Here is a 27775-nt window from a genome sequence, read left to right on the forward strand (position 1 = left end):
TGTACAGTCTACAATACTTCATTCTCTTTAGGTAATCTTCACATCATTATTTCTAATCTTCATAGAAGCAACTAATTGTGATTACCTGCTAGTTTAGATCAAGTGTAAGTTACATTAACTAACTTTCTTATTATTGTAATTATATATCAAAAGTTTGTGATCATGTGTTCATTAAAAAGAAGTTGGGTTGTTAGAATATAGGAGTACATGCAGGTCTTCTTGGAAAAACATATGTGTTTTTATTCATCTTATCATACAGCTGACTTCCAAAACAACATACAAAGTCTAGCTTTGCTCTATAAATAACCTAAGGATATTCTTGATGAAAGCTGTTTATGTTGATTTTATTGAACCTGCTCAGTGGCAATATTTTCAGTAGCTTGTTTTTAAATTACATATGTGCACATCTATAAGTTTTAGTCTTGAACAAAACCTGGGTATCAGATTAAAATAAAATGTCCCACATAAGCTATCCAGAAAGGCTAAACTTGTACTTGGACTGAAGTGATTTTTAGCTTTAGCTAAAACTTCTTATCATGGGGATTTGAACTTGTCATCATAGAAGAAAATCACAAACTCTGCCCCATCCTTATAATCTTGTGATTATGGTTTAATCATGTTCACTTCCTTCTTTCCACTCCAGGTCCTCCAGCACCTGAAAGATACTGAAATACGGGAAATGCAGATCTGTGACTATGAGAAAAAAGTAGAAGAGTCTGTGATTAAATTAAAATGGCAACAAAACCGCTGTGAAGCTGTGAGAACAGAGAGGAACCTGTACAGTAAAAATCTGATTGAAGCTAAGGTAGAAGGATACTTTTTTCCTTGTGTTTCTCTCTGTGCTCTTGTTGTTTTTTTTCCTGATCTAATTTTAATTTGTTAAAAGGAAAGCTCACCAGATAAATGGCAGAAGTGGTTTCTTCATTCCTGTGTATTTTGGGGAAATGAGTGTTTTAGGTCCCTGACATTTTATCTGGACAGTTTGTATTTAGACTGGAAATAGGAGTCCACAGTCATCATGTGGCAATATCCCTGCTTCAGACCACGCATAAAATCAAATAATACACTGGAGCTATGGAATAACAAAACCCTATCACAGAAGAAACTTTTTCTTTTCCATCCTGGCTCCGCTCTGTTTTATCCCTTTAGGAATTGTCTGCATGCATCAGAAATAGGGTATAAGGGGCATAAGATTGCCTCCTTAGCCCTGAATACGTATACACATTACTATGAATCGATTTAGAAAGCAGAGGGAACACTTTCCCAGCTGAAGTGGAATTTTCTGATGGAACTTAACGCTTCCACCTCGCTTGTTCCTTTCAGGGAGTGTCATTTTCCTCAGATAATGATTCTCTCCATTCATCTCTTCCTTGGGGATCTCACTAACAATACTAGAGGAAGAGAACAGATCACTTAAGGATACGTTCTATTATTCCCATGTAAAGATCTAAAACACTACACAAATCCTATTGCAATCGGCAGAGTAGCTTGATTAGCTACTTGAATAGCTGGGATTTACAGCCTTGGGTTATTTCAGAATAAGGATTATAAGATAAATGTATATAGTAGATTACAAATTTATACTGTGGTTTGAATAGGTAGGTGCTTTGCTTGAGAAGCAGATGGGAATGAACTGTCCAAGTTCCTATCCAACTGTGTGCTGAATTTGATTAGGAATGAACCATTTTGCCATTTATGTGGGACACTTTACTTGACCTTTGTCTGCCTCTCATCAGTGGACGCGGTGTTGGGATTCTCGCTGCTCCCAAACAATCTCTCAGGAGAAATAAGGGTGAAAAATTGCAACACTGATGGTTTTTTTTTAATTTTTTTTTTTTAGTAGACAACATAAATTTCCTTACTTATAAAGAACTGGCATCTGTGTGCTAAGTTACAAAATGAAGCAATGAACTCATCAGCCTTTTCAGGTTTTGAATGTTATATGGTGGTACACACAATGCTGTTCATGGTTCCAGTTGTTAGAGGCTGGTGTTTAGACTTTAATAGCTTACTTGGCTTACCATAAAACTTTTTTAGCAGGTCCTGTGTGAGAAGATAGCTGACCCCAAAAGATCTTTTGGCAAAGGCAATATTATGTGTAGCAGTGAAAAAATAGCCATTCATAGTTCAGTAACAGGTCAGTCAGCCATGAAAGACAAAAAAAAAAAGAGGGTTGTGTTAAAAATTATGGTAAATGCTTTTTCCTTTTGGGAAGTAAAACATATTTGCACAAGCTTGTTTAAATAAAGCTAGATGTAAGTATTTTTGGATTGCTTAATGTGGAAAGATACCCCGTTGCCCACCTTGCTAGTGGTCTCCAGAGTACCATAATGTTCAGCTCAGTAAAATCTCTTGGAAAAGACATGCTGGCAGTCTGTTAATATGAAATAAATATCTGATGCTTTCATCCTTGGGGTTTGTTTTGGTGTTAGGAGCTCATTTGTTTAAGCAAGCTGATTAGGAGATCTGTTTGCAAAAATTGTGTGTTCTTACTGTTCTTCATTAAATACAGAATTAGGAATGTATTTGGGTATATGTCTGGGCACCAGATTTTAAATCCCTCTCATCTTTTACAATATTGAAGAGATTTATAGGCTATTTAGCAAAGACAGTTTTTAATATGACTTTTGCATTCACAGGAGTGACTGAACATGCGAACAGGTAGGCCTAGTGGCATATCGCTACATTTATTTCTGGCTCATTTAATTTGCCAAATAAGTGCAGAATCCACAGATTTTGTTTTTGAGGGCTGTCAGACTACTAATCAGTACTTTCTCAGTACTGTTTGTGAAGACTGCCATGACTCAAGATCTTGCTTAACTATGTTAAGCATTTCATGCAAGAAAACGTCACTCATTTGTCAAGTAAATCCACACCTATGGTGGACAGTGCTGAAAGAGCTCTAAGCTACCCTGGTTTTGTACTGAAACAACGTATTCACATGAAAGGTTATGATGTCTTCTCTGTGAGGTGGCAGCCTCTGGCAGAGGAGTAATAGCTTCTAAAGCTACTTTCGTTAGATCCAGAAGAGCATGTCTGTCTGAGCACTGAATTTATTAGCTCCCATTTCATGTCACAACATGTGCCATCACTGCAATGAGTTGAAACAGTTTCTTAATTTTGTATGGGCAGGCACCGCTGTGCTTTGAGTAGAAGTAGTCCTAGTGACCTGATCTCTCTGCAGTGCTACCAGGCTTTTTGCTCTGTGTTTTGAGCTTAAAATATATGCTAAATATTCTCATACCAGGGACTTAATCTCTGAGCACACTCTTTTCCCCCTTGCACCTATGTGCAAGCTGTCACACAGGCAAAATGGAAATAAGCATTTCCTATAGTCCCTTGCAGGCATATAGGTATCTTACTCATGGGTATGTTCATTTGCACAAAACCAGCTTCTCTCCAAACATTTGTGCCCGACTACATACAACCTTATTGAAAAACACATTACTAGAAGCATGAAAACAGATGGGTAGGATCAGAATCTTATTAATTTGGATTGACTGCTAGTTCTTACCCTGTGTCCAGCACTTTAAATTAAACGGCTTATTACACTCATAATTGATGATCATTATTTTTGTCAATATCTTTTAAAGGCTTTTTTTACTGCAATGTCATGCTGGCATAAACAAAAAATTGTCATTTAATGAAACTGTTTTGTTCTGTTGGATTAAAAAGTAATGTCTTGTGGTACATACAACACATCTCCTCTCAAGCACTGTGGTTGCATTTTCCAACACCAAAATAGCCTGAACTCCCAAGCACAAACTTGCTCTTTTTTGATCCCTCTTTGTGATCACACTTCCTGTCCTATTAGGATGAGATAGCAGAAATGAAGAAGAAACTGAAAACTGTGACACATCAGGTGGATCAGTTGAAAGAGGAGATCACAGACAAAGAAGCAGCCCTTGTGAAAGCACATCTGGAACATCAGCAAACAGAGAAGGAGAAGGAATCATTGAAAGTAAGAGCCTTTACACATACACCTTGTTACAAAGGATGGTTGCCATGATTTCACAGACTGCATCATGTTCCTGGTCTGTGGTGATAGTTTTGCTGTATTTTAAACTATTCTGTAATTGAAGCACAAGATCTCAGTAGCCTTTAGAGGTATTAGTTACACAAATCTTCTGTGTATCTGACAAATTTAATCTCTGCCTATAAGTATAATCAGAAAGGTCCTGGGTTGTCTGTTGGAAGCTTTAAATCTCTTGGTGACCGAATAGTTTTACTAAAAAGTTCAATTTTGCTTGCAAAAATGTGGGTTTTGGGGATAGCCTCATTCTAGCAAACTTTTTAATATAGACCCTTATAATTCAAGTTTTTCTTTTTAAAATTTTTTTTTCTCTCTGCTGTTTTTAAGTGCAAACCCCCATTATATTACACTTCACAATCTTGTATTTCTGTGTGACTAGCAAGCATTAGTCTTCTGGGAGTTAGGCAGTGCCTTTTAGTAGGTCCCTCTACACAGAAAGTTATTTTAATATTGTGGTATAAAGCAGCAAGAATCTGTTTTAAATCAAAGGAAATCTGAGCTTGAAGCTCTGGTTCTTCTTCTCAGCACTGGCTGCAGCCCATCCTTAGATAAGCTATTAGATTTGTGGTGATATCTCAACCCAATTTGCTGTGCTCTTAAAAGATTTAAGGACTTAGTGTCCACAGCAGCTTATTTTTTCTCTTCACTAAGCACTAGAAAAAAGCCAAAACCAGGAAACAAACACCACCCTCCAAAAACTAAAGTCCCCTGCCACTTTCCACAATGTTTTCTTTTGTCAGTTTATTGCTATGCTGCAATGACTCCTTGAGTTTTCAGCCCCTCTCAGCACATTACAGTTATGACAAGATGTCAATAGAGCTTTGTAAAAAGGTAACGGATTCGTGTTCTTATACTTGGTCTGTCTCAGAGTTGTTCTATCAGTGATGGAGAAGACAAACAGCATCTCATTTCCGGTGTGCGGCTTACTGCCTTAACTAGTCCCCAGTTCTGTCTCATCACCTCAGAACTCTCTGCCATCCATTTGACAAACATATGATTGCTACATGGTTTACCCACTCAATTATTCACTAGCAAGTATGTCCATACAATGATATCACATTACTGACTAGCTTCAGGGCATTGTGGTCTTCTACCTGAGTGTCTCTGCTGAATACTAAAGCAGAGGAGAATTCAAAGAGGGAGCTGATTGACACAGGCACAAAAGAACCCAATTATTTGTGTAGCAAGCCAGCTTCAACTTGTCCTGTTTGCACTGATGTGAAGGAAGCAAGCTGTTCCTGGGAAATCAGTTTAAAGAATGCTCTAAAGCATGGAGGACTGAGATTCATAGGAATGAGATTATACAGACATTGGATGTGTGCTTGCCTCAGCTGGCATAAAGGTCTTAAAAATGTATAATCATGGTAAATGAAACAGAGGATGCCTGATCCAAGCTCCATTAAAGCCAGTACAATGCCATCTTTTGATTTCAGTTGGCCTTCATACAGGCTTGTAGATCAGACTCGTTTGACAAAGCGTCCAAATGTTGAAAAATATATATCTGAAAGCTGTAGGAACTATGGCCCTCCAGGTTTGAGCTGCTGTCAAGTGCTTTTGTATATTTTTGTAGATGTTCGTGCGTGTCTTTTTTTTTTTTTTCAGCATTTTCTAGAAATCTGGATGTAAAACCTCTGACTTGTTGTTTCAGCATTCTGTGTCCAGCCCCAGTTATACCTTTTGTAAAATTCATGTTTTCCTCTAGAACAAATAAAAAACCCTCTTCACTTACCCTAATATTTCAGAATCTAAACAAGATTTGGTTTGAATTTGGTTTGAGATGTTGGCATAGGTCCCATATAAATTCTTCTTTCTTGCTGACTGTTCTTCCGTTCTTACAAACTCTCTGAACCAACTTCAAATGAGCTGTGCTGATTTACAACAGTTTCAGACCTGACCATTTTTCTGCTTGCACAGTGACTGTGTTTATTCATTTCCTTTTCTCTTACCTAATGTACACAGACCCTCATACTGTAGATTTTAGCATATTTAATCTCACTGAAAGTCCTGTTAGTTTGTGGGGCCTTTGTGTGACTTAAAGTATTTATGTTCTTTAGTGTACAAGGCACTTCAGATTTATTTTAACTTAATGCATTCCAGTGAGGAGATTTGTTTATATGAATGTTTGCTGCCAACATCTAATACCACTTCTTGTTTACATCTCATATTTTTTCTGACATAAGGGGAACATAGAGTTTTGATATATTAAAAAAATATTATCCAGCAATGCCAAATGCATGAGCAGTTTTACATTTGTAGACAGCTTTTGCACAGTGTTGATTGCATTTCAATATGAAGTGGCTTGCATTTTTATTCAGCTGATGGATTCTGATGAACATCCAACACTGAGTAAGAGAGATATGAGTGTTGCACATATGGGAAAATGAGAATTTTATTAAAGAAAATAAGAATGGAACAAGCTATTTTATTATGACGATGGAACTCTCTCTGTCTTAAATCAATGTTTTTGCAGGTGCAGCCTTCATCACAGCCTCATTCTTTCAGCACTGGATGATGTTCTTTCTGAAAAGGCAGTTTGAACATCATCCTTTATAAGGGTCAGTGTTGTGACAGTCTTTGAGTCAAGGCTTGAAAGTTTTCATATCTGTGAAAATGGACTGTAGTGAGCTAGTTCCATCTTGGCTCTAACTAACTGCCTAGCAATGATAGAAATTTCTAATAATCCAGGAAGACCTTATTAATTTTTATCTACATGCATGCCTTGAATTATAGAATTCATGACAATAGGATAGAATTATTGGGCAGATTCCAGTGTTAGTTTATGTTAGTGATGTGCAATCACTGTAACAATGCATTACTTCTCCTGCACTTAGGGACAGCCCGTCTTTTCCCAGTCTTCCTCATCTACACATCCACTAAAAAAGTGCTAAAGCTCTTTGATTTTGCTCTTCCATGCCTGGTTGCCATCTTTTCCACGAATTCTGGCTATCCTGAGTTGATGCTAATTTGTATTACATAGCATAGATTGTTGCCCTTTCCAGCAAGGTGAGCTATCTTTTCTCACATCCCAGCCTGGCTTTGAACTTATGTCTGCTAGATTTTCATAACATAGCAACTCCATTAAAAAGCTTTCCAAATATGACCTATTTAATTTTTTTTTTAATTTTTATTAAATGAGGTGCCTCTGAATTACAATTTGAGCCATTGTCATAGATGAAAATCCATCCAAATTTCTGTTGTGTATAACACAACAATATTAAAATACTCTTTACAACATTTCTTTATGGGTCTTCGTACTTGCTTGTCTCAGTGATTTGTTCTCAAAAACTAACAAAATATGTACCTCTCGAAACTAAAAGAATGTATGAGATTTTATTAAAATCCTAACTCTCAATCCCAGGTTTATGTAATGGGAAGTTGTTACTAAGCACAGTTTACCTATATTCTTTGACTCCATCAGGCTGAACTGCTTAAGATGAAAAAACAGGCTCTGGAAACCAAACGCTTTATAGAAAATCAGGAGGCAGAAGAGAGAAAACTCCTAAAAATCATTGCTGAAGCTGATGCTGAGAGGCTGAAGCAGAAAAAGGAATTTGACCAGGTAGGATTCTCTAATTTGGTTTTTCAAACACGCTGCATTCTGTTCCCTCATTTGTCCAGTGTATTTTTAAGATCAAGATCCTCAGCTACTATAAATGTCGTACTACTAAAGCTTTATAGTGCCGTTGAAACAAAAATGTTGATACAGACATGTGAATGGAATACGTACTTTGTACTATTCAGGTGACTGAACCCTGGGGAAACTTGAGCTATGGCCCTTGAAGAAGTGAAGAAGCTATGGCCCTTGCTGTAGTTCTTTCACTAATAACAGTGAAACCTCTTAATTGACATGATTTTGACTGATGCAATATAGTCACGGTACTTTGGGATTGTACTGAGAAACTGTAACTGAGACTATTGCTTTGCCCTGTGTCCTTAGGTTATCAATGAGAGAGATATCCTAGGGTCCCAGCTTGTTCGGCGCAATGATGAAGTGGCTCTGCTCTATGAAAAGATAAAAATCCAGCAGTCCATCTTAAACAAGGGTGAAACCCAATACCGACAGAGAATGGAAGATATCCGACTTCTCAAGCTGGAGATCAAAAAACTTCGGCGTGAGAAGGGGATACTTGGCAAGAGTATGGCTAATGTGGAAGAGCTCAGGTAGAAAAACTGGTTGAATACATTTCCATAGTGACTGCATCCATGATTCTGTGTTTGAGACAGAAAAGATGTTTTATGCGTAATAAATATTTGTGTCAACAAACAGCATACCTTGGAGAAGGGGATCGTTTGGTTTGACCTCAAACACAGACGGGATTAAATTCACAGAACAACTTATCAGCAATCAAGAAAATTAAAATATAAGAAGGAGGAAAGGAGGAAAAAAGACATCTTGGCCAAAGTTGAAATAGTTTCCCTATTTCCCCTTGTACTATGAGTTACTGCCTACAGAATAAACTTGACAGACAGCAGCAGAAAAGGTGTTCATAGTTCAGTGAGCTACTTAGTGGTACCCAAGGCCCGAATTAGTGGAACTGCTTTTTATTAGGCAATCCATGGAGGATGGGGAACATTTGACATATTTATAACAAACCCCTGCACATTTTCAGAGCTCTCTCCTTCCAGATTTATATGTAGACTTGCTCTCTGAGAAAGATTTAGTTAAATTTTCATTGAAGGTTGTGTTTCTTTAAAAGAGGAGTTTAATAGCCCCAGCCTGATTTATCTCCTCCTTCTCTGGCTTAATGCTTCCCTTCTTTTTTTTAACCCTACAGCATTTGAGGTGTATTCTTTGCTGATGGGAAACTATTGTCAAACTATATACTATAGTACAAACCAGTCTTGGTTTGTAAGGAGAGGCAGCTATGTTTTTAGCAGATAACCATCATACTAATTCTATGTAGTTACCACAGTTTTGGGTGAGATCTTTAGCTTAACTGTGTCAGTATAATTCCATGGCTTTCACAGGTGCAAATTAACTTCAATCCGTGGTCAGACCCATTGACTCCAGTGGAATTATGCCAGTTTGATTTGGTGTAACAGAAGAGAGAACTGGGCACAAAATATTAGCAATTGCAGTTTTTATCGACTGACTGCAGACAGGAATAGGATTTGAACTTGCTGCCCAAATGCATTCAGCTGAAAGTCTGTTACTGTATTGAAACTCAGTGACGATATTGAAGTATAGTGTGATGCATGCCATGATGGGTGGATCAATTCTTGCTAACTGCAGCAGCAATCACATACTTTAATGAAGTCCAAAACCATCATGAAAACTGCCTGTCGAAAGACTCCATTTATCACTTGTGCTGCTAATTAGCTTTCTTGATTTGCCAATTGGAGATGTGGGTTTTTTCCCTCTTCCATAACGTTGTCCAACCTCACAGTTAAAAAAAAGGCCTTTTTCTCTCTAGTGAGCTAAATGCAACTCTGAGCTTAGCAGGGGGAGTAGGCACATGGTGATCCTCCACCCCCTTTCCCCTTGGAGAACTTACAGGATCCACCCACCAAAGTGATAAGGGTTGAAGCATTGCGGAACGTGCCTTTTTTTCCCTGCCCCTTGACCCCCCCATCCCCACCATAGGAGCATAGTTATCAAAGCATTTTGGGAGTGCTCAATTAATTTTAAGTTCAGCAACAAATCACCCCTGAAATTGCTTGAGGAGAGGTAGTAAGAGTAAAAGAAATCAAACTTGGGTTCTCTAAAGAACAGTGTCCATCATACTTAGGTCCAAGAGTATGTTTTATTTACTGGATTGTGTGAGCCATGTAGATTTAAAACCTTCTTTCAAACACAGGCTGTCAGATTCAATACAGGGGTAACTGGGTATGACTCCATAACTGATTTGTAGGTTACTCTAGGTGAATTAACTGTCCTTCTGGCCTTAATGTACATGGGAAGATGTGGGCAGTGAGATCCAGTAGGCTGTGGAGTAGATGCTGCAGGAACTGATGAAAAGTCCTTTTTTTGAGCCATTCTTACTAAACTGAGTGAAGAGGTCTAACTGTTCCACCTGTATAGTGGTATCGGTGTCCATATATCGGTGTCGACTATTAATCACAAGAGTTGCTTTGCCAGTGCTGCAGTGTATGGGAGAATGGTTTGTTAATGTTTATTAGTGCCTTGGTCACAGTGATGTTGGTTTGGTGTGGTTTTTAATTTTTGTTTTATGCTGGTCTTAAGACAGGAGGTTCATCACATGCGGAAGGAACTATTAAGGGAACAGACTCGGTGCAAAATTTTGGAAGAAGAACTGGAGAATCCCTTGAATGTTCACAGATGGAGAAAATTAGAGGTGATGTCTCAGCATTTCAAGTTCCCAAAGCCCATATTACCAATCAGTGACACAGCACAAAGCCTATTTAGTTTACTGTTATGCAAATTATGTGGAGGGGCAGGCAGACTGAAATTTCCATAGTACCAGTGGAATGGTTAACTGCTGAATGGTTTCCTTGCACAATGCAATCAGTGTTATTTTTGTGTCACTTTCTCAATGAAAAATTGCAGAGGTATTTGTAAAAAGCCAGTCAAATGCTAAAGGAAACAAGAATGCATAAGGTGAATTTAGAAGGAGGTGATTCCTTAACATGGTTGATGGGAAAGAGGATGATACTGGAAAGATACAATCCTACCCTCACCGATTAGAGAGATGTATATGGGAAGAAAGCCAGAATTAGAAAGGGTCATGGAACAGGTAGACTGGTGAATGGACAGACATGAAGTCAGAAGGTGAATTACATCTGTGAGAAAAGGAAGAGGCCTCCACATAAACAGTGGTGGGCTCCCAAAGATAGCCATTCCAGGTAATGTGAGTTCAACTGTTACGTAAGCAGCAAATTAAATTTTCACACTATTCGAACCCACAAAATGAAGGGGAAAAATAAAAAAAATCTGTCGAGCACAGCCCAAATATATGATCAGTTGGCATCACTGGGTATTTTCGAAGTAAGTCAGAGCCAGCTGAGATTTCTCTGTTGCACGGATCTCTGATCTGATGCCAGCCTAGGTTGCTTAGCTGCTCTAATAATGAGTGATAACGTGCTAGTCCCTACAGAAGCAGAGCTGAATTTTTTGACTGTGCTTGCTAACATGATAGTTAATTTCTGATCTTTCCATGCTGAGCTTAAAGCTGAATGGTGTGCTTAGCTTTTCTCACGGAAGGGAGATAAAATGCAGGATGCTGAACAAGGCTAAAGACGTCTAGGTACAATCTCCAGCAGCACCTTGTAACAAAGGAAAAATCAGGCCAGTCAAAACATCCAATGCTGGGAAAATGAATGTATGAATAGGCTGATAATGGGAAATGATGTCTTTCCTTCCTAGATCACTGGTTTGTATTTGGAACACAGAAAGGCCAAGCAGATGGCAAGATCCATATGAAGTAATCCTTATGGGGTTTTGGTTCAATTCCTAATGAACAAACACCCTCATATCACTACACTTGTCACAAATTGGCACCATGTTTGGGCAGTGCTATAAAAAAATCAAGGACTAAGTGGGTCATGGGGACTGAACTACTTTTTAGCCTGGTTTCTCAGGAAATGATGTTGTGTTGTGAGCACTGCATGCGTATCTGTGTTAGTGTCCCAGTTACACTTGAATCGATTAGTCAATTTAGATAAAATCAGACAAAAGATTAAGAGCCATGAGATACCAAGTTCCTTATAAGCTCAAGCAAACATGCATAGAGTGGGACTTTATTGGAGCCTTTACTGCAGCATGAGTTTAATCCTTATGAGCCACCAGAGACACCACATGAGAGAGGATAAACCACGTGGGAGAGAGGTGTTGTGAATCCCTGAGTAGGGAAGAGCTTCAGTCAGAGTTTGCTCCTCATTAAAGGATCCAACAAGAAGATACAAAGTGGTGGGAAAGTAAGCTTTGCTGGCTGCTCCTCATAGAATTATTTGTTTGCTCCTTAGAGCTTCCTCCAGATACAATCTGTGACAAAAGAATGAAAAGGGAAGAAGGACAGACATCTACTAGCTCCTGGTCTTAACTTCTCAACCTGTTTCAAAAGACTATATTGGAGTTACTCTTTCTTTTGTTCAAGAGAAAAATCTTCCTCGCCTTAAAACTCAATTGACACTGTTTGAAGTTCTTAAAACAGTGGGAAGTACTTGCACTGCTCTTCATATGTCAGTGGGCAGTTTCAGCTTCTGCTAAAAGTGATATACTAACTTCCTTTTCCTTCCCTGTCACGTGGTTCTACCAATCTTTGTTGGTTTGGGGGTTAAGCTCTGAAGGACTCCTATTTATATTAGTTATTTTGAGGAGGATTGATGAAGGTAACAGTGTTAAACTTGAACATGCTCCAACTGATCTTCAAGAGGCAGAGATTCCAGTTTCAGGACTGCTTGTATAAATGCCATTTAAAAGACTCCCAGCACACACACCACCCCCACCCCCCATTTTATATTTGTCACTTTTGGACACTTAGATATTATGGTTTTCATTTGCAAGCAAGAAACACTAACCTGTTGTATAATTTTTGAGACTGCTTTGCTCTTGTCTAGGCCAGTGACCCAAGTACCTATGAGCTGATTCAGAAAATACAGAGACTACAGAAGCAGCTTATCAGCAAGACAGGTGAAGTGATAGAGAAAGAATTGCTCCTTCAGGTACTGCAGCATCATTATTTTGTTGTATCATATTAACGTGTTTGACTTACCCTGCATTCTCTGTCTGCTCAGATGTGCTTCCTGAATGTTATTTAGATGCATGACTTTGAATTTCTTTTGCATGCCCCTTAGATAGCTTTAGATGGCAGCACTGACTCACTGAAAGAGAACAAATAGCATCTGATTAGTTGATTTTTATATCCTGGCTACTGATACCTGGACAACTCTGGAAAATAAAATTGAAGGTTTGCTTTAGTTTATTCATGTCATAGATTAGTCTTCACGTCAGTGTTAGGCATTTGGAAAGGCTTTTTTGTCCTTTTAAACATGCCTGTTATGACCAGGACATGAAGGAAAATCCTTGTTTGATTCCATTTGTGCTTAGCTTGGCTTTTGGCGAAGGAATCCTACAGAGTTTGTGTGATTTAGATATGTTGCTGTCTGGGCCATGTTTGACTTCAAGGTCTTTGTGCTGAACTTTGCCAAAAAGTAATTTTTGTGATAGCTTATCTTTTTTTTAACTGTACCAGATGTCCCTTAACCCCAGTGATACCAACAAGATTTGTGTTGTAGAATCAAGGAGAGACTATATTCCTGTAGTGCAAGCATTGCTATCAAATATAACAAAAAAGGACTGTCTTTGGGCTTCAACCATAGGTGTAAAACTGGGAAATTTGTCTCCTTCTCTCTGGTGACTGTAGACGTAGCTGCAGTTTGCCAGCTCTAGGTATGATTTTAACATCTTGGTCTTAAATACTCTAATAGTCTTGATACCTATGTTGGGTATCACTCAATGGAGAGTAGAATGTCACCTGAAGCTCCTGCTGTCTCAAGAAGCAGCTCACCAGATGTTATCAAGGCAGGGTTTGTCTCTCTTTCTTTATTGTTTCGTAGGAAAAAGTAGATCTGCAATTTCATTTGAAGGTAATGTATGGTGTATTATGCCTTTCCTTGGAAAAATGTAATCTTTGTTGCATAGCACTGAAATGCTGTCAGTGAAATAGTTTGTTAGCTTACATGAAATGTAGCAAAAATAGCTTCAAATTTGCTGTGCTTTACCCATGCACAAACCCAATTCTGTTAGATTTTGATATAGTCTCTATTGCGTGTCTTGCCTTATCCTTAGTGTGCTCCCATTTAGCTATTATCCTTATTTAGGAGTGAAGAACTGAGGTATAGAGGTACTAAGTTGCCTGTCTAAGAAAATCTTTGAAATAATAGGTATTTGAGCCTATGTTACTATATTAGCCATTGGCACAATCTTTCTGTCTATGCAGCAGTCCTTCTGTGGCAACTCTACATTTTTTTAATTATTTTCCTAGATTTAAGTCAGAGTTTGGCTATATGAAATTTAATTATTATATCTAGAATTGTTAATGAGATCCTTTGCGTCCTTAATTCAGGCACCGATTTCCTGTGCAACAATGCTGAAATGAAGGTCTCCCTCAGTGAGATTGGTGGTAAAGAAAAGGCCAAAAATATCACTCTCCACATTCTGTTCAGGGCTTCACCATCAACATTTCTGAGCTCTCCTCTGGTTTGCCACAGTGTCTTTGAGTCGTCCACAATGACTGAAATAGGGCTCTTCCATAGCAGGGCGTGGGTAAGGAGAGGTAGCCAGAGATGGACATCCCCCAGCTCATTTCCTCAGTGGGCTGTATGTCCTGCTGGTCATTGGCGTAGGGCTCACAAGCCAAGTGTACTAGCTGAGCTTCTTCTGCTCAGTGTCTGGATAACCTTGTACGAGTCATTTTATTGTTCTTTGGACTGGTTTTCCTATATACATGTAACAAGGTATGATGATAATACCTGTTTTGTGAAGTGCTCTGATACTCATTAAAGCAAAATGCTCTCTAATAACTTATGAAACCGATGCTATCATGTTCCAAACTCCTCTGGTGAAGGAGCAAGCCTGAGGAACACCTCCAGCAGAAGGAAATGAACGGAGAGCAGTAATGTTAACTTTCTGGAGGGAGCTGAGCTGTACGCTCCAGGAGGGTTGCTTCACCAGGCCCCCTTCTGGGCAGTGTATCCTTATTCAATAGAGAGTATAGGGTTTGATCCTGACTGAAATTTATCATTATGAGAAACATGAGAAACAGCAGCAATTTAGCTCTCATTTCTGGAATTTTTAATTTTTGTCCCCTCAATATAATTCGTCTTGCTTAGTGAGTTTGCTGTCTGGTCAGTATAACAGCCACTTATATGTATAAAGCACTGCTCTGCCATAAGATCTGATCATTCCTTTTTTTTTTTTTCTTTTCTTTTTTTAAATCCCGGTAAGTCCCCTCATGCTTAAAGGCATTCAACATCTTTTTTTTATGGGTCTCTCCTGGAAGTCAGCTCAGTTCAGTTCAGTCAGTCTCTGCTCATTTGCAGGATCGGGGGAATTGCTGACGACTTGGCCTGTGCCTAGCCGGCGTAACATCCCCTGTATTCAGACTCAGAGGCTGCAGGAGCTGAGGGATACAAACTTACTAGTTTTCTGCATAAGTCGCACCTCCTCACTCTCAGTCGTCCTCATCCACATCTTGCCCTGTGACAAGGGCATAGCCATTGCGTGTACTGCTTTAAAATGATCTTAATCTCTTGCTTGCCATACATAACCATTATATGTGTGTGCGGCCATCATGCTGGCAACATATTTGTTGAAGGTGAAGCTTGCGAGTGTCTGTGTCTATGATTTCTGTGTGTGCATATTATGTAACTTAAATTCCTTCACATCAAAGTGTAGCAATAAAATGGAGTGCAAAAAACTGCGTGGACTGAATATTGAGTGTTAAAAACACCTTTGGAATTTAGAAATAACCCACATCTGGAAATGGTTGAGTCCAGTGTCAGCAACTTGCAGTTTGATTTGTAGGGTGTTCACCTTGCTGCATCCTTGTGCAGAGCCATGATGTTTGTATAAGGAAAAAAAAATTCCATTTGTATTGTATGCACCGTAGTTCTGTCTTCTGACTGTTACTTTTTTTTTTTTGCAAATGGTCTTTTAAATAAAAGCTGGTTTATGCAGGGAACAATGTTTCAGGATGAGCTGGATATATAAATGGAAATTTTTGCTAAGTAAGGATCACAGTACGTAGATTCATGTAGAAAAGCATCTGCTTACTTCACCTGCTCTTGATGTGTATTTGATCCTATCCTTTTTACTAGCTTTTTCACTGTTTCTCTCCTGTTAGTTCTTTAAAAATGATGCAGCTGTAAAAACATGCTACAATCCATGCTATGTGATTAAAAGAATGATTCGCTACGTTTCAGTCAGAAAATTTTGATTGCTGAAAGTACAGGAAGAACCCAGCTTGACTCTAAAATCCCATACAAAAATATCTTTCTTAACTGTCAGTGGGACACATTTTTTGTATCAGACATTTACTGAGAGGTATTGAATATGCAACATGATGAATGTTGGTTTTTTTAGAATGACTTTTCAGAGTTGAACGCTTTAATAAAGGTGTAGAAAGATGTCCCATGTTACAGAAATTATTAAACTTTTTTCTTATTTCTGATTTACCTGTGCCCTGTAGCCACAGCACCTTGGGCTATAACCTACCAGCTCTCATATACCGAAGAAGTGTGAACATCCTGAGACTTTTAAGAGTAGCTGCAAAGCAGGCGGTCATACTTTCTCCTTTAACTTAGGAGATTCTCACGGTTGCAAGCTGCTGTGCTGATGAAAAATGCTGTCTTTAAAATCAGATCCAAAACCAAGGTCTTGAATACTTACTGTCAATAAAAATCCAATGGCATTTTTGCCAAACATAGGAAATGTTACTTCAGGGCTAGCCGACTTCCATGCTTGAGTCATTAGCTTCTTTCTGAATTTGTGCAGTTGAAAGATACAGCATTTTTTGGTTCTTTTCTAAACCATTGAGTAATAATACAGGGCTTTGTGGAGAAATATGTTGTGTGTTAACCAAGGGATTTCAGTGTCGGGTGGAAGGTCTTTGTGAACACATGTGGTATGAGCAAAATGTGTTGTATAGCCATAAGGTATAATTATTAATAAACAGAAGTGCTCTGCTGAACAAATCCCGACTGGAAAAAACCCCCAAACTCGCTCACTTTGTATGTGGGGCAAATCCCCCACGTGACTGAAGCTCTACTGCTTTACTGCATACTGAACAGTGATGTGGTAAACTCGCAGTGTAATGTATTACCTTGTTAGGATTATGATTAGTGTGGTTTTAGGAACTTATCCCTTTAAAAGTGAATTATGCATTGCTTTATTTGTTTCAAATTTAGTTCTTTCTCTTCAGAGTGAACTCCTCTAATTTGATTTTATGTCTGACTGAGAGGAATTTTATTCAGCTGCATGTCTTGGAATGGATAACAGTGGGAAGATTCACATTATATCTCAGTTACCTCCATTGTCAGTCATCTCAGAAGATTGTTCATAAATGTAAAAGAGAGATGGGTAACCAAGATTATTTGTGGAGGGAGGCAAAGACAAATGTGTCTCATTTAAGCCTTGCATGTAGTAGTGAAAGTATTGTTTTTCTGTACATATATATTTTTAATCACTATTGTTTTAATTGTCAACAATCAAAGACCAGGACTGGGCAGTCAGAATGTGATGCTTCCAGGCTGTTAGCATCTTGAGCTCATAGTTTCAGAGTGCAAGGGCAAAAGGCATGATTAGCTCATATATTTAACTCAGAGATTACAGCTGGATAACACCCACAGGTCCTTATATTGAGCCAAGTTTTGAGCTAAGTTTCAATCCCCCCAAAGAACTGATTGTCCCACTGACAGAGAGTAGGAGGAGCAGAGGGGATGCTGCTGTCTCCAGTATAAATCAGCAGAGTTTCATTTCAGGTACTGTAAGATACAGAGAGGAGAAAGCAAAAGGGACTTTCTCTGTGACCTTGGGCAGGTTATTTAGCTTTTGCATGCCTCACATCAAGTAAAAAGGGAATAAAATCATTTCCACTCTTATAGTGGTGTGTGAATGAATATATTAGAGACATGACTCAATTCAGTAGTAACAACAGCTAGCTAAACGCTCAAAATAGGCAGATGTTTTATTTCATTTGTGCTAACTTGGTAGTAGAGCTGTTCTATCCAATTTGATGTTCTTGTTGCTATAGTGTCTGAACATATACATAACCATCTTTATTTCTCAGAGCTGGTACTATGGTTTCATAAAGAAATCTGCTTTAGAACAGTGTGTTACCATGCGGGTTTATGCAGGCTGGCAGCTACTGAAATCAAAGTTTTCTCCCAGCTAATGGAGGAGCTTTGGGATTTGCTTTCGTGTATTCGTTATGCAAAAATTTTCTGCCCATTTATTATCTAAAATACTGGCTTTTTCAATCTTGTATCATTTTTTTCAGCCCTGTTCATGAGAGCCTAGTCCTCTTGAAAATAATTTCTTTCCCTAGCTTGGCAGTTTCATGAAGCATGCTTCTGCTAGGTTCTTCATTGCTCTCACAGTGCTCATGTAGCTTCTGTTATACAGCACGTAATGCAGAAAAGTGTGCTCAAATGCCGAGTAAGAGATTTTCTCATCGGACAGCCTGCTAGGGAAAATAGGAGAATTTACTCCTTTTACCTGCCTCTATTTTTGTATTCTTAAGACCTAGTTCAGTTTTATTTTAGGTATTATCTGTACATCTTCAAAATGGCTGAGATTTATTTTACCCTCTCAATTTTGGCATTTATATATTTTCAGTGCCGAGTGCTTGGATTTGAGAGTATAACCTACTTACATGTTACATGTAGGGTAGATAGTCTGAGTTGGGGTTTTTTTGGCAGAATTGTCTATTTTCATAAAAATAACTGCGATTCACTTCAGGAAACTAATGACTGTAGAATCCCTAAGAGTCTCTTTTGACCTACCCATTATTGTTTCTCTGTCATCTTGCCTTTAGAGAGGTTTTAGCAGAGGTAGTTTGGGAGAGTGCTTTGTGCACACTGAAACTTACAGGTGAACTGCAAAATCCACTGCCAAAATACAATCCTTTCTTTACTGCTCCTTTATCATTTTATATATAAAGTCAGCTTTTTGAAGGGATTTTTCTATCTGAAAATGAAAAGGGACATTTTCTTTTTGGCTTTTTATACTTTACTAGGACTTGGCTCTTTTCTGTCTCTATTTCCTGGAGGATTTGACTTCCTCTGGAAGCACTGGATTAATGCCCTATCTTGTGGCTGAAGCTAGCGGTTCTCTCAGCCCTCTATTAAAGGGGTGAGTATATTGAGCTTTAGGCCTTTTCTATACTTAAAAATACCATTTCTACTGGCAAAAAAGTCACTTTTCTGATTTAGCTTATACCAGCCCTTGAATGGCAGAAGACTTTCTTGCCAGTATAATTGCATCTAATTGCATAGCCAGTAGCTGGCATAGCCATGCCAGCACAAAGAAATTGCACTACTACCTGAGAAAGCTAAGCTAGCAAAACTTCTAACCATTGATCAAATGGTTCCTGACATGGGGAAAAAAGCGCAGAAAAATGCTTTCCTGTCCTTATAAAAACCTAAGTGTTTTTATGTATCTTAAGGAAGAGTAGAGAGAGAAAACAGTACCTGGTGGAGTGTGGTTTTTGAGTTTATGACTCCAGTTCTAAGTCGGTGGCCAGAATTTAAAGGAATATAGAAATGAGAAATACAGTAAGGACTCAGGCCCAACATTTATTTTTTGGCTTTCAGCTGGGTATGAATCATAAAAAACCCCCACTATACTTCCCCAGTGCCATGCAGAATTAGGCACTGGTGTGTCAAAGGCACACTGTAAGAATTGCCTTGATTTAGAACTGGCCGCAGAAGAGAATCTCTGTTCTTTTTTCAAATGAAAAAATAATGTATTCCCATGAACTCTGGCTGTAACCCAGTTTTCTAACTAGTGATGAACAAAAAAAATCTAATTATCAGCACAATATTTTGATGCACAACAGTCTACTGAGTTAGTGCCATTGAATTAATTTCAGTCCAGTGCCTTGAATCTGATTTGAACTGGAGTCTCCAATGCAGTATGAAGTGACATATGGAGGTACTTAATGCATCAAGTCATCCTTCAGGTCTGCTTTTTCAGGTTCTTTCCTCCTTGTGCCATCCTTTTATTTTCCTTTTGTTGTGCTTGAAGTGTTCATTGCTGAACTAAGACTTTGATTGGGGATTTTAACTTTGACTGTAAGTGGAAATGCTTTGTATTTTAGTATTGGTGTTAAGTTGAAGGATTGGTGTCTTTTAGTGATACTGTGCCTGGCATGATGATTTCTCCATACAATAAAATTTCTCTAGTGCCTTTTGTTCTGCCACTGACCTTATTTTCCCAATTAATTAATTAATTAATTTTTAAAAAAACTGATTGTGTATCCAGTAGGGTTCTGTGCACACTGAGCAAATCGTAGAATCTTTGTGTTAATTCTTGGTGCAACTTACCTGGGCTCGTATGCAATCCTGTGATGATGTAATAAAGAATCACGTATCATAAACAGGAAAGATGAGTCACCTGCGTGAAGGTCTATTGAGGGTCTACATATCTACTTGAAAGTTTTGTGTAAGCCTTAAGAATTCAATAGGGATTTGAGGGATGTTCAGTTCTTGCCCTAGCTCTCCTCAGAAAGGAGTTGATTTCTATTTCTGCATATTTTGAATACGCTTCTTGGTGCATTAGTTTATTTTAGCCCTTCTAATCTCAGTCCATCTAGAATTAGAAGATGTTCTATGCTATAGAAACTTACAGCATGATAAACTGCTCTTAAAAACACACTGACATTTACATTCTTTCCCTCCTCCCACATACGTTGCAATTCAAATGGAAGAGAATGAAGTCTTCCCAGGAAAATAGCCTTTTTGGTTTTTTTTTTGTTTAGGGTCTTTTTGTTTAAACAGGGTTTTGAGAAAACAGGCAGGAAAGGTGCTGATCACTTTAATTTCATCAGGTGAAGATAATCAGCTGCTCTTTAGAGTAAGAAAATAATATTCCAATAAAAATAGTGCAAATATTTCTGGCACTGGGAAATGGGAAGCAAAGCAGATTACTTAGCTATCAAACAAAACATTTTTGTTGAAGAATTTTCTTAGTGGAAGAGTTTAATTTTTATTGAATCTTTGTGGAACTACATTGCCCTCATAAACAAAACAGATTTCCCATGATAAATGGTTTTGGACAGAAGCAAAGTGCAAATTTATTTGAGAAATTAGAAGAAAACAGATCAAAGTAACTTCTGGGGATCTGCACCATTTTTAGCTGCTCTAATGGTGTTTTAGTCAGAAATATTCAGATGCCATTTACAAAGATGAGGAAGTTACAGGGGGAGTAAAAATCTCTTCAGGTTTATAGTTGGCAAATGTACATGAATGCATAATCTGTTTTTAAAGTTTTTTAGGAGAATTGATATCTTTACTTGAGTTTGAGCTTGAAAGAGAACTCTAGTGGGTCATCAGATGCCATCCCTCCACATCATACAAGATTGATTTGATTACACAAATACAATCCTTGATAGATGAATGTCAAGTATAGATTTGTTTCCTGCGTTCTAATACATGTACTCCCAGTCCATGAATTTTAGCATGCGTGAGAGAGATTGTTGGGTTGAAGTATACTGTGGATTATGGTTGTGACTTTTATCCCATGCTTCTGACCTGCTGCTGTAGTCTAGCCCCAGTGTTTCTGAAAAGCAAGGAGCAGATGTATTGGCTTACTCAGCGTGGTGGTCCTGGGAGCTTGGGAGACTGAGTTTCATTTCTGTGTATCTTCCAGGAGTCTTAGTGAATTTTGGCATTCATGTAGCAACTCCGTGTGTCCAGACCCTTTTGTAGAATGAGAAGAGGATCACTGCCCTGGCTGGAAGCAGTACTTCAGCATAAGTACATTAAAGATTTAACAGCATTCAGATACTGAAAGGAGGAGACCATATAAGTACCCAAGGTACATCACTGTTATCTGTAATCTGCATCAGAAAAGCAGAAACAGTGATCACCAAAGTATTTTATTCAAATGCGTTATGTCTGGTTTGTACCCAGAAATCCTGAGCATGGATACCTTTTGTTATTAGACTTAAAATATTTTGCAAAATGATCCATTCCTAAAGTTCTTACTCAGTCAAAATTGCCATTAACTTCAACTAGAATTCACTAGAATAAAGCTTGAGTAACAAGTTCAGGAATTGTTCCAGTAAATAACAAATAACTGAAAACAAACTTGTTTACTCCTCATTCCTATATTCAGCATCTATCTGGGAAGGAAATAAATCTGCTGCACACCCCAGGGTAAAGTATATTAATCAACCAGTTATCTTGTTAAGGGAAAGTAAATGACTCGCTGTGCTGACTGAATACATTGTAATGCACAAACTTTGCAGTGCTGTTAGCAATCCGATACAAATTGTCAGCAATCCAGAAGCTGTAAGAGAAGCTCAAATACCAGAGGAGTGCAATAGCAGTGTAGCAATATGTTCACAAGGTCATATTATATAGTGTGGCCCAGAGCCAGCTGCAAATCTTTATCATTCAGGTGTACCCTTTGGCAAGCGTTCTTCTATTGAGGCAAGGGTATTCTGCTTCTTCCTCAGCAGCAAGATATGGGCAATCTACAGCATCCTATTCAGTGATGGATTATTATTTCGTATGATAGTTGCAACATCATCAACAACAAAACCCAACAAAAAAAGCCATTCCACAAGGACAGACTAGATTTTATCTATTTCAGATCACTTATTTTCATTCTTATAGGAGTGTGAATGGTGCTGTTGTTGAGAAAACACATGCAGAAAGATGCAGCAGCGCGAAGGCTGTTTTGGGGCAGTTAGGGGCAGGCAGCTGGAGTCACCGTGTTGTTGTATTTTTTTTAAAAAGTTAGCTTAAAATTGGACACATGAGGACACAAACAGCTGTAGAAAGAACCCTGATCCTCATTCTTCACTCTGAGATGGCCAGACACGAGCTGCTGAGTGCACAGGAGCCGTGAATCCTGTGTAGGGATACTCTCTGCCAAGTAGGGTGCGTCAGTCAGCCAGTTGCTCCACATCCTCTAGGCTCAGAGCTCAAGTCTTCCCATGCCTGTCTTAGTAGATATAGCTGTAATCTTAAACAGGGGATGGCACACTTGGGCACAGCAGTTGTTTTTACATGAACATTAGGATTCGCTCTCTTTCCCCTTCCTTTAGTTCTGTTTCTATTTCTTTGAATTTTAAGAAGCGGGCAGGGGGAGCTGAATCAGAACTCCTTGAAGGATAGCAGAGGGTCAGCTCTAATTACAGTGAGTCTGAAGGAAGCCATATATTAAAACATTCATGATTTCAGAATTGCCATGTGTGTTTCTTAGATGCACTGTTATTTCTTAATAGGTTCCAAAGTGTAACAGGAGACCACTCTTTCTTCCCTGAGGTACTTGGCATATGCAGGGAAACTCTGCTATCCTGTCAGAAAGATACATGTAGGCTTTACTGCCTTGTTAGACAGGTATTTGTAGGTTTAAGTGGTGGCTTGACTTTGAGACAGCTGTTCAGAGGTAGCAATTCCAGAACACCAACGGACTTGAAGCTAAGTGCTCTCATCTTTCAGGGAAGTCTAAGGATCTAAGTCAAGCAGGTGATTAAAGAGATGTAGGTGCCTAACTTACAGATAGGTATTTCTAGAAGCAGCTCTGCAATTTCTCTGACCCTTCGAGGTCATCTGTTAGATCAGTCAGGAGTGAGAACAGAAGCTGGGACTGCTGGGAACCCCCATCCCAAGCCTTCACCTGCAGGAACAGCTAATCATTAACAGCAGAGCTGTGATAATTGTCCTTTGATTCATCTGGTATTTTAAAAATCTAAATGGCTATTGAATAGGTAAAATACATGCTGTTACACTGACATTAAAATACAGAGGTTTTAAGTCAAATAGTCTACGTTTGAAGAAGAGAATTTTTTTTTTGCTTGAAACCCCATATATAGTAATTATTAGCCAGTAAAAGGTTCCCCATTGTTTGCTTTGTAGACTTATTCACTTAGAATATTTAGATTCCTTGTTGATAAGATTTGTATCAACCTCTGAATCTCCTCCAGAACACTTTAAGACAAGCCACTACTAGAATGTGAAACAGAGGTTTGTTTAGAGCTCTCTTTAGTCCAACTGTCAAGCTGCAGGCAGTGTGGAAATAGCTGGAATATTTACATCAATCCATGCTTTGTCAAGGGTAATTCTCACCTTCAAGGAACAGCTCACTTTTTTGTGTGTGTATATGTGCATGTGTGTTCCTGTTCGCACATATAGAAGAACAGGGGATAATTAATTGATCATCTTCTGCAATGTAAAGTATAAACACTGTGATTAAATGACCTACTCTGATTAATGATTTTATAAACTCTTGCATAATGTCAATAGTAAAAAGGGAATTGCAGCTGTTATTTCAGCAAGAGGCATCTATGCCATTTTCTTCTGATAGATTGTTATCCTTATGTCTCAGAGTTTGGAAGTTGAAAGGAGAGGAGGATACGTAACCTATTTGTTTGTTCATTGGAAAAAACCCACTTCCTAAGGTACCAGTACCTAGCAGCAATAATAACAACAACAACAACAACAACTTGCAATTGCACTTTAGCTGGAAATGTTTGTACTTTGTTGTTCCTAGAAGATGGTAATAATGCAGCATTCAGCTCTTACTGTTACAAAAAAGAGTCAAGGGTGAAGACCTTAGAAGATGCTCCAAGGTGGTTTTTCCTCTCTCATTAAGCTGTTTTGAAAATGCCAGTCAATTTGGTGCAGTCTGCTCTGTGCCAAAGCAAACAGATTTGCTCTTGAGAAGCATTGTTATCAACTGGAGGGATAAGTCATAAGACAGGTTTAATTTAACTCCATCTAGTGTGGTGTGAATTTCACGAAAGACAGGGAAAGGATCCCAGCCTTTCCTTCAAGTTGGTGGCAGCGTTTTAACAAGAAAACCCCAAGCGTCTCACGCAGTATTAGTGTTGCCACATTGTGAAAGGACTTCAGTGCCCTGTTTTAAATCTGAATTAATTTGCCCAATAAAAAACCTTACATTGGACAGTTAAAGGAAGGTCTAGACGATGATGAAAATACAATCTGTTCTAGGGAACTGCATGCTTGCAAAGGTGTTTGCTGATGGATGTGGAACAGACAAGAAAGAGCAGGAGCTTTTGAAAAGTGTTTATTGAGAAAGTTTATACTGCACATTTTTCACAGTGCTGGAGGCAACTTTCTTCTATTGTTATAAAATTCGTGAAGGTTACTGTATGCTAATTTTTTCTACACCTCGTAAAACTTTTAATCATAGATGTCCTGAGCCAACAGCTACTCTATTAGGTATACACATACACACAAATAAGTGTGCAGCTTATACTGGTAAAATGACTATGACTAGATATGTATGTCTATGTATGTATTTAATTCAGATTTCAGTGTGCTGTTTAACACTTCTGAAAATGGATCACAACCCCTTAAGGATGCTCTGCTGCTGCATGGCATCGTAAACAAAATGGCTCTGGAGTTCAGCATAGCGCTGACATTTTGGTTATAATGCCAATAAACAAGAAACCCCCCGTGGCACATTGACTGACTTGTTTTCCTCACCAAAACCATGAGGAACTGTAGTGTGCTTACAGAGTTACTGTGTTGCTTTCTCCACCTTACTAATTAAAATAAGGATTTTTAGCTAGGTTAAATGTTTTGGGGTTTGCCACCATAGACTACATTGCACACTTCTGCTCTACATCTTTATCTTGTTGGGTTTTTTCTTTAGCTCAATTGCTGGAGACAGGAGCTAACATAAATGAAATTTACTCTGAGTCAAAGGGTTTGGGATTTTTTGTGTGTAGGTTTTTTTAATAATTTGTGTGATAGAAAGCTTTTGGTGCACAATAGGATTTTTGCAGGTCTGGTGGAGAAGGCTGTTGGTGTGCTGCTATGCCAGGTAAATTTGTTGAATTATCTACTTGGAAAGACAAGCTGATAAAAATGAGGAAGCTGGGACTTCATGGCCTATTTCTGCTGTGAATACATCTTCATTAAATGTATGGTCATCCATCGTCTCTGGCTCAGAATGATACCCTGGGCTAACCAACAAGATGGGTCATTTCGGGGGTTTCCTAGTGTCATGGTGAGGGAGAAGATGATATAAAATGGAAACTCATCTTTAGAGCTAATACCAGGTGCATTGGTCTATCCCAGCATTGCTGACTGCCTCCCACTCCTTGTCAAAGCAGTGAAATGCCTTGGTGTCATTTTGGGAATGTGTCTGATGGGGCTGATGGTCCCTCTGGCAGGGAACAATGAGCAAATTGGGCTGTGCTGGTCAGCAGCAATAGCTTCTTTTGAAGTAGGATTGTGCTGGCAAAAGTGATTCTTCTTGCTGTAGACTGAGCAAACTCATGACCACCGAGTCCTGAAGAATCAATTGAAATTTGCTAAACACCCGCCAATCCTCTGCAGAAGAAAATTTTTTTTTCAATTTGCTGTAGAGCAAGCAGGCCAGGAGAACTCCAGATTCTGGCTGAGACAGCAGGTAGTTAAATTTAGGGGAAAGCAACAATCCCCGCCCTCCCCCCCCCAAATTAATAGGCGAGGGACTTAGGGATGCAGAAACTTGTCATGGCCGAGTCTAAAGGCAGATCTGTGGGCTCCTCGGAGCTCCCCTGGAAAACAAATCTAAGACAGGAAGGGCTAAAAATAATGTGGAGTTTTATTTACACCATTTTTACAGCAAGTATTCACAGAGGCGCTGAAATTCTCTTTGGAATGCCTGAAATTTGACTGTAACCCTCAATCTGAGTCTCCCAGTGTGCCCTACATACACAAAATGAATGTGCCCTCATCTCTCCACCATCGGCTTGGCTTAGTTTATGCCATAAACCAATGAAGCTGGTTGATGTTATGGGCTCAGTCCTACAGTCAAACACCTGCTGAATTCCATGGGAATTTTGCCATGGAAAGGATCACATAAAAAACTTTGGTACTGGCCTAGATCTGATCTGAAGACATGTACATTACTCTTACCGGTGAAGGCTTAACAGCATGGAGTTACAGAGAGATCTGCTGGATCTTCCTTCACCTCCTCAAGAAGAGTAGTGCCTCGCAGCGTGTTTGTGACTTTAAGTTCTTTTCATCTCAAGAACACGTAACTCTGGCAAGATGTATGTTGTGATTGCAGCCTGGCATTAGGATGGAGGGGAGTGTGAGGGCAGGCAGTATGGGACAAGCCAAAGAGACCCATCTTACACATGCTATGATGGATTGACTTATTCCTGCCCAATGGGTATAGGATTTCAGGTAGCTTTTTCTCCAACATCATCTGCGCAGCCACCAACAGAAATAAATGGAGTTTACTGACTTCTACTTTGGACAAAATAGTTTTAACTGACTTCCAACAGGCACCAAATAGATCAGCTTACCCTCTTGTTTTTGAATTACTGCTACACGGCTGATCATCATTGCTGACTTAGATTTTCTTGTCAGTGTCAGGATACCTTCTCTCCATCTGGCCCCATTGGGTTCTCAGACATTTTAAGGAATGCACGTGCATTTTACTTGTTTCCAAAACAAAAAAGGAACATAGATCCATCTTCTGGAGGTATTAATTTATACACTACAACTGAAAGCTACTTTGAATACAACTCACACATCAGACAACCCTATAGGTCTTTCTACATGTTCTATGCTGTAGATAGCTGCTGATAGCTGTCTGTTTATAAGATGTAATGTAATGCAATGTAATACACATTGCACAGCTTGTCTGTCCTTTGAATATAGCTAGAGTATTGCAGAAGCCAAAATTTTTCTTTATTATTTTGTACTGATTTTTTTTTTCCTTGGCATTCCTGATTTCTTATGTGTAGAGATAAAAATACCTGCTGTAAGCAATGCATTTTTGGTGGTAGTATCACATGTACCTTGTGACTGACTTAGATTTACTCTCTGGCTGTTAAAATTAATTGAAATTAATAGTTTGGGGTTTTTTTGCATCCTGGGGTAAAACGTCAGAAATTATAGAAATGCCAACCTGTGAAGTTTTGCTGATGAGGAAAGAAGTATCCAGGATTTTCTTTTAACTTTTTGCTGACATATGGTGCTTCTAACCCAGTGACAAATTAATTGACTAGATGTAAAAGAGATGGACAGCGCTTCGCAACGAAGGACAGGATATGCATTATAAGACAGCTGGTTCTGCCTCTGTTG

General features: G+C 38.8%; 1 protein-coding gene across 1 annotated transcript in view; it reads left to right on the plus strand.

The window, feature by feature from the left end:
* Nucleotides 1-27775, plus strand: part of CFAP58 (cilia and flagella associated protein 58) — a 58896-nt gene that overhangs the window by 23064 nt on the left and 8057 nt on the right. The window contains exons 10-15 of the mRNA XM_009277851.2: nt 644-805; nt 3815-3961; nt 7452-7592; nt 7971-8194; nt 10218-10329; nt 12551-12655. Of these exons, the coding sequence (XP_009276126.2) occupies nt 644-805; nt 3815-3961; nt 7452-7592; nt 7971-8194; nt 10218-10329; nt 12551-12655 (891 nt within the window). The remainder of the gene's footprint in view (nt 1-643; nt 806-3814; nt 3962-7451; nt 7593-7970; nt 8195-10217; nt 10330-12550; nt 12656-27775) is intronic.

The sequence above is a fragment of the Aptenodytes forsteri genome, unplaced genomic scaffold (assembly GCF_000699145.1).
Source record: "Aptenodytes forsteri isolate BGI_AS27 unplaced genomic scaffold, ASM69914v1 Scaffold15, whole genome shotgun sequence".
Lineage (NCBI taxonomy): Eukaryota > Metazoa > Chordata > Aves > Sphenisciformes > Spheniscidae > Aptenodytes > Aptenodytes forsteri.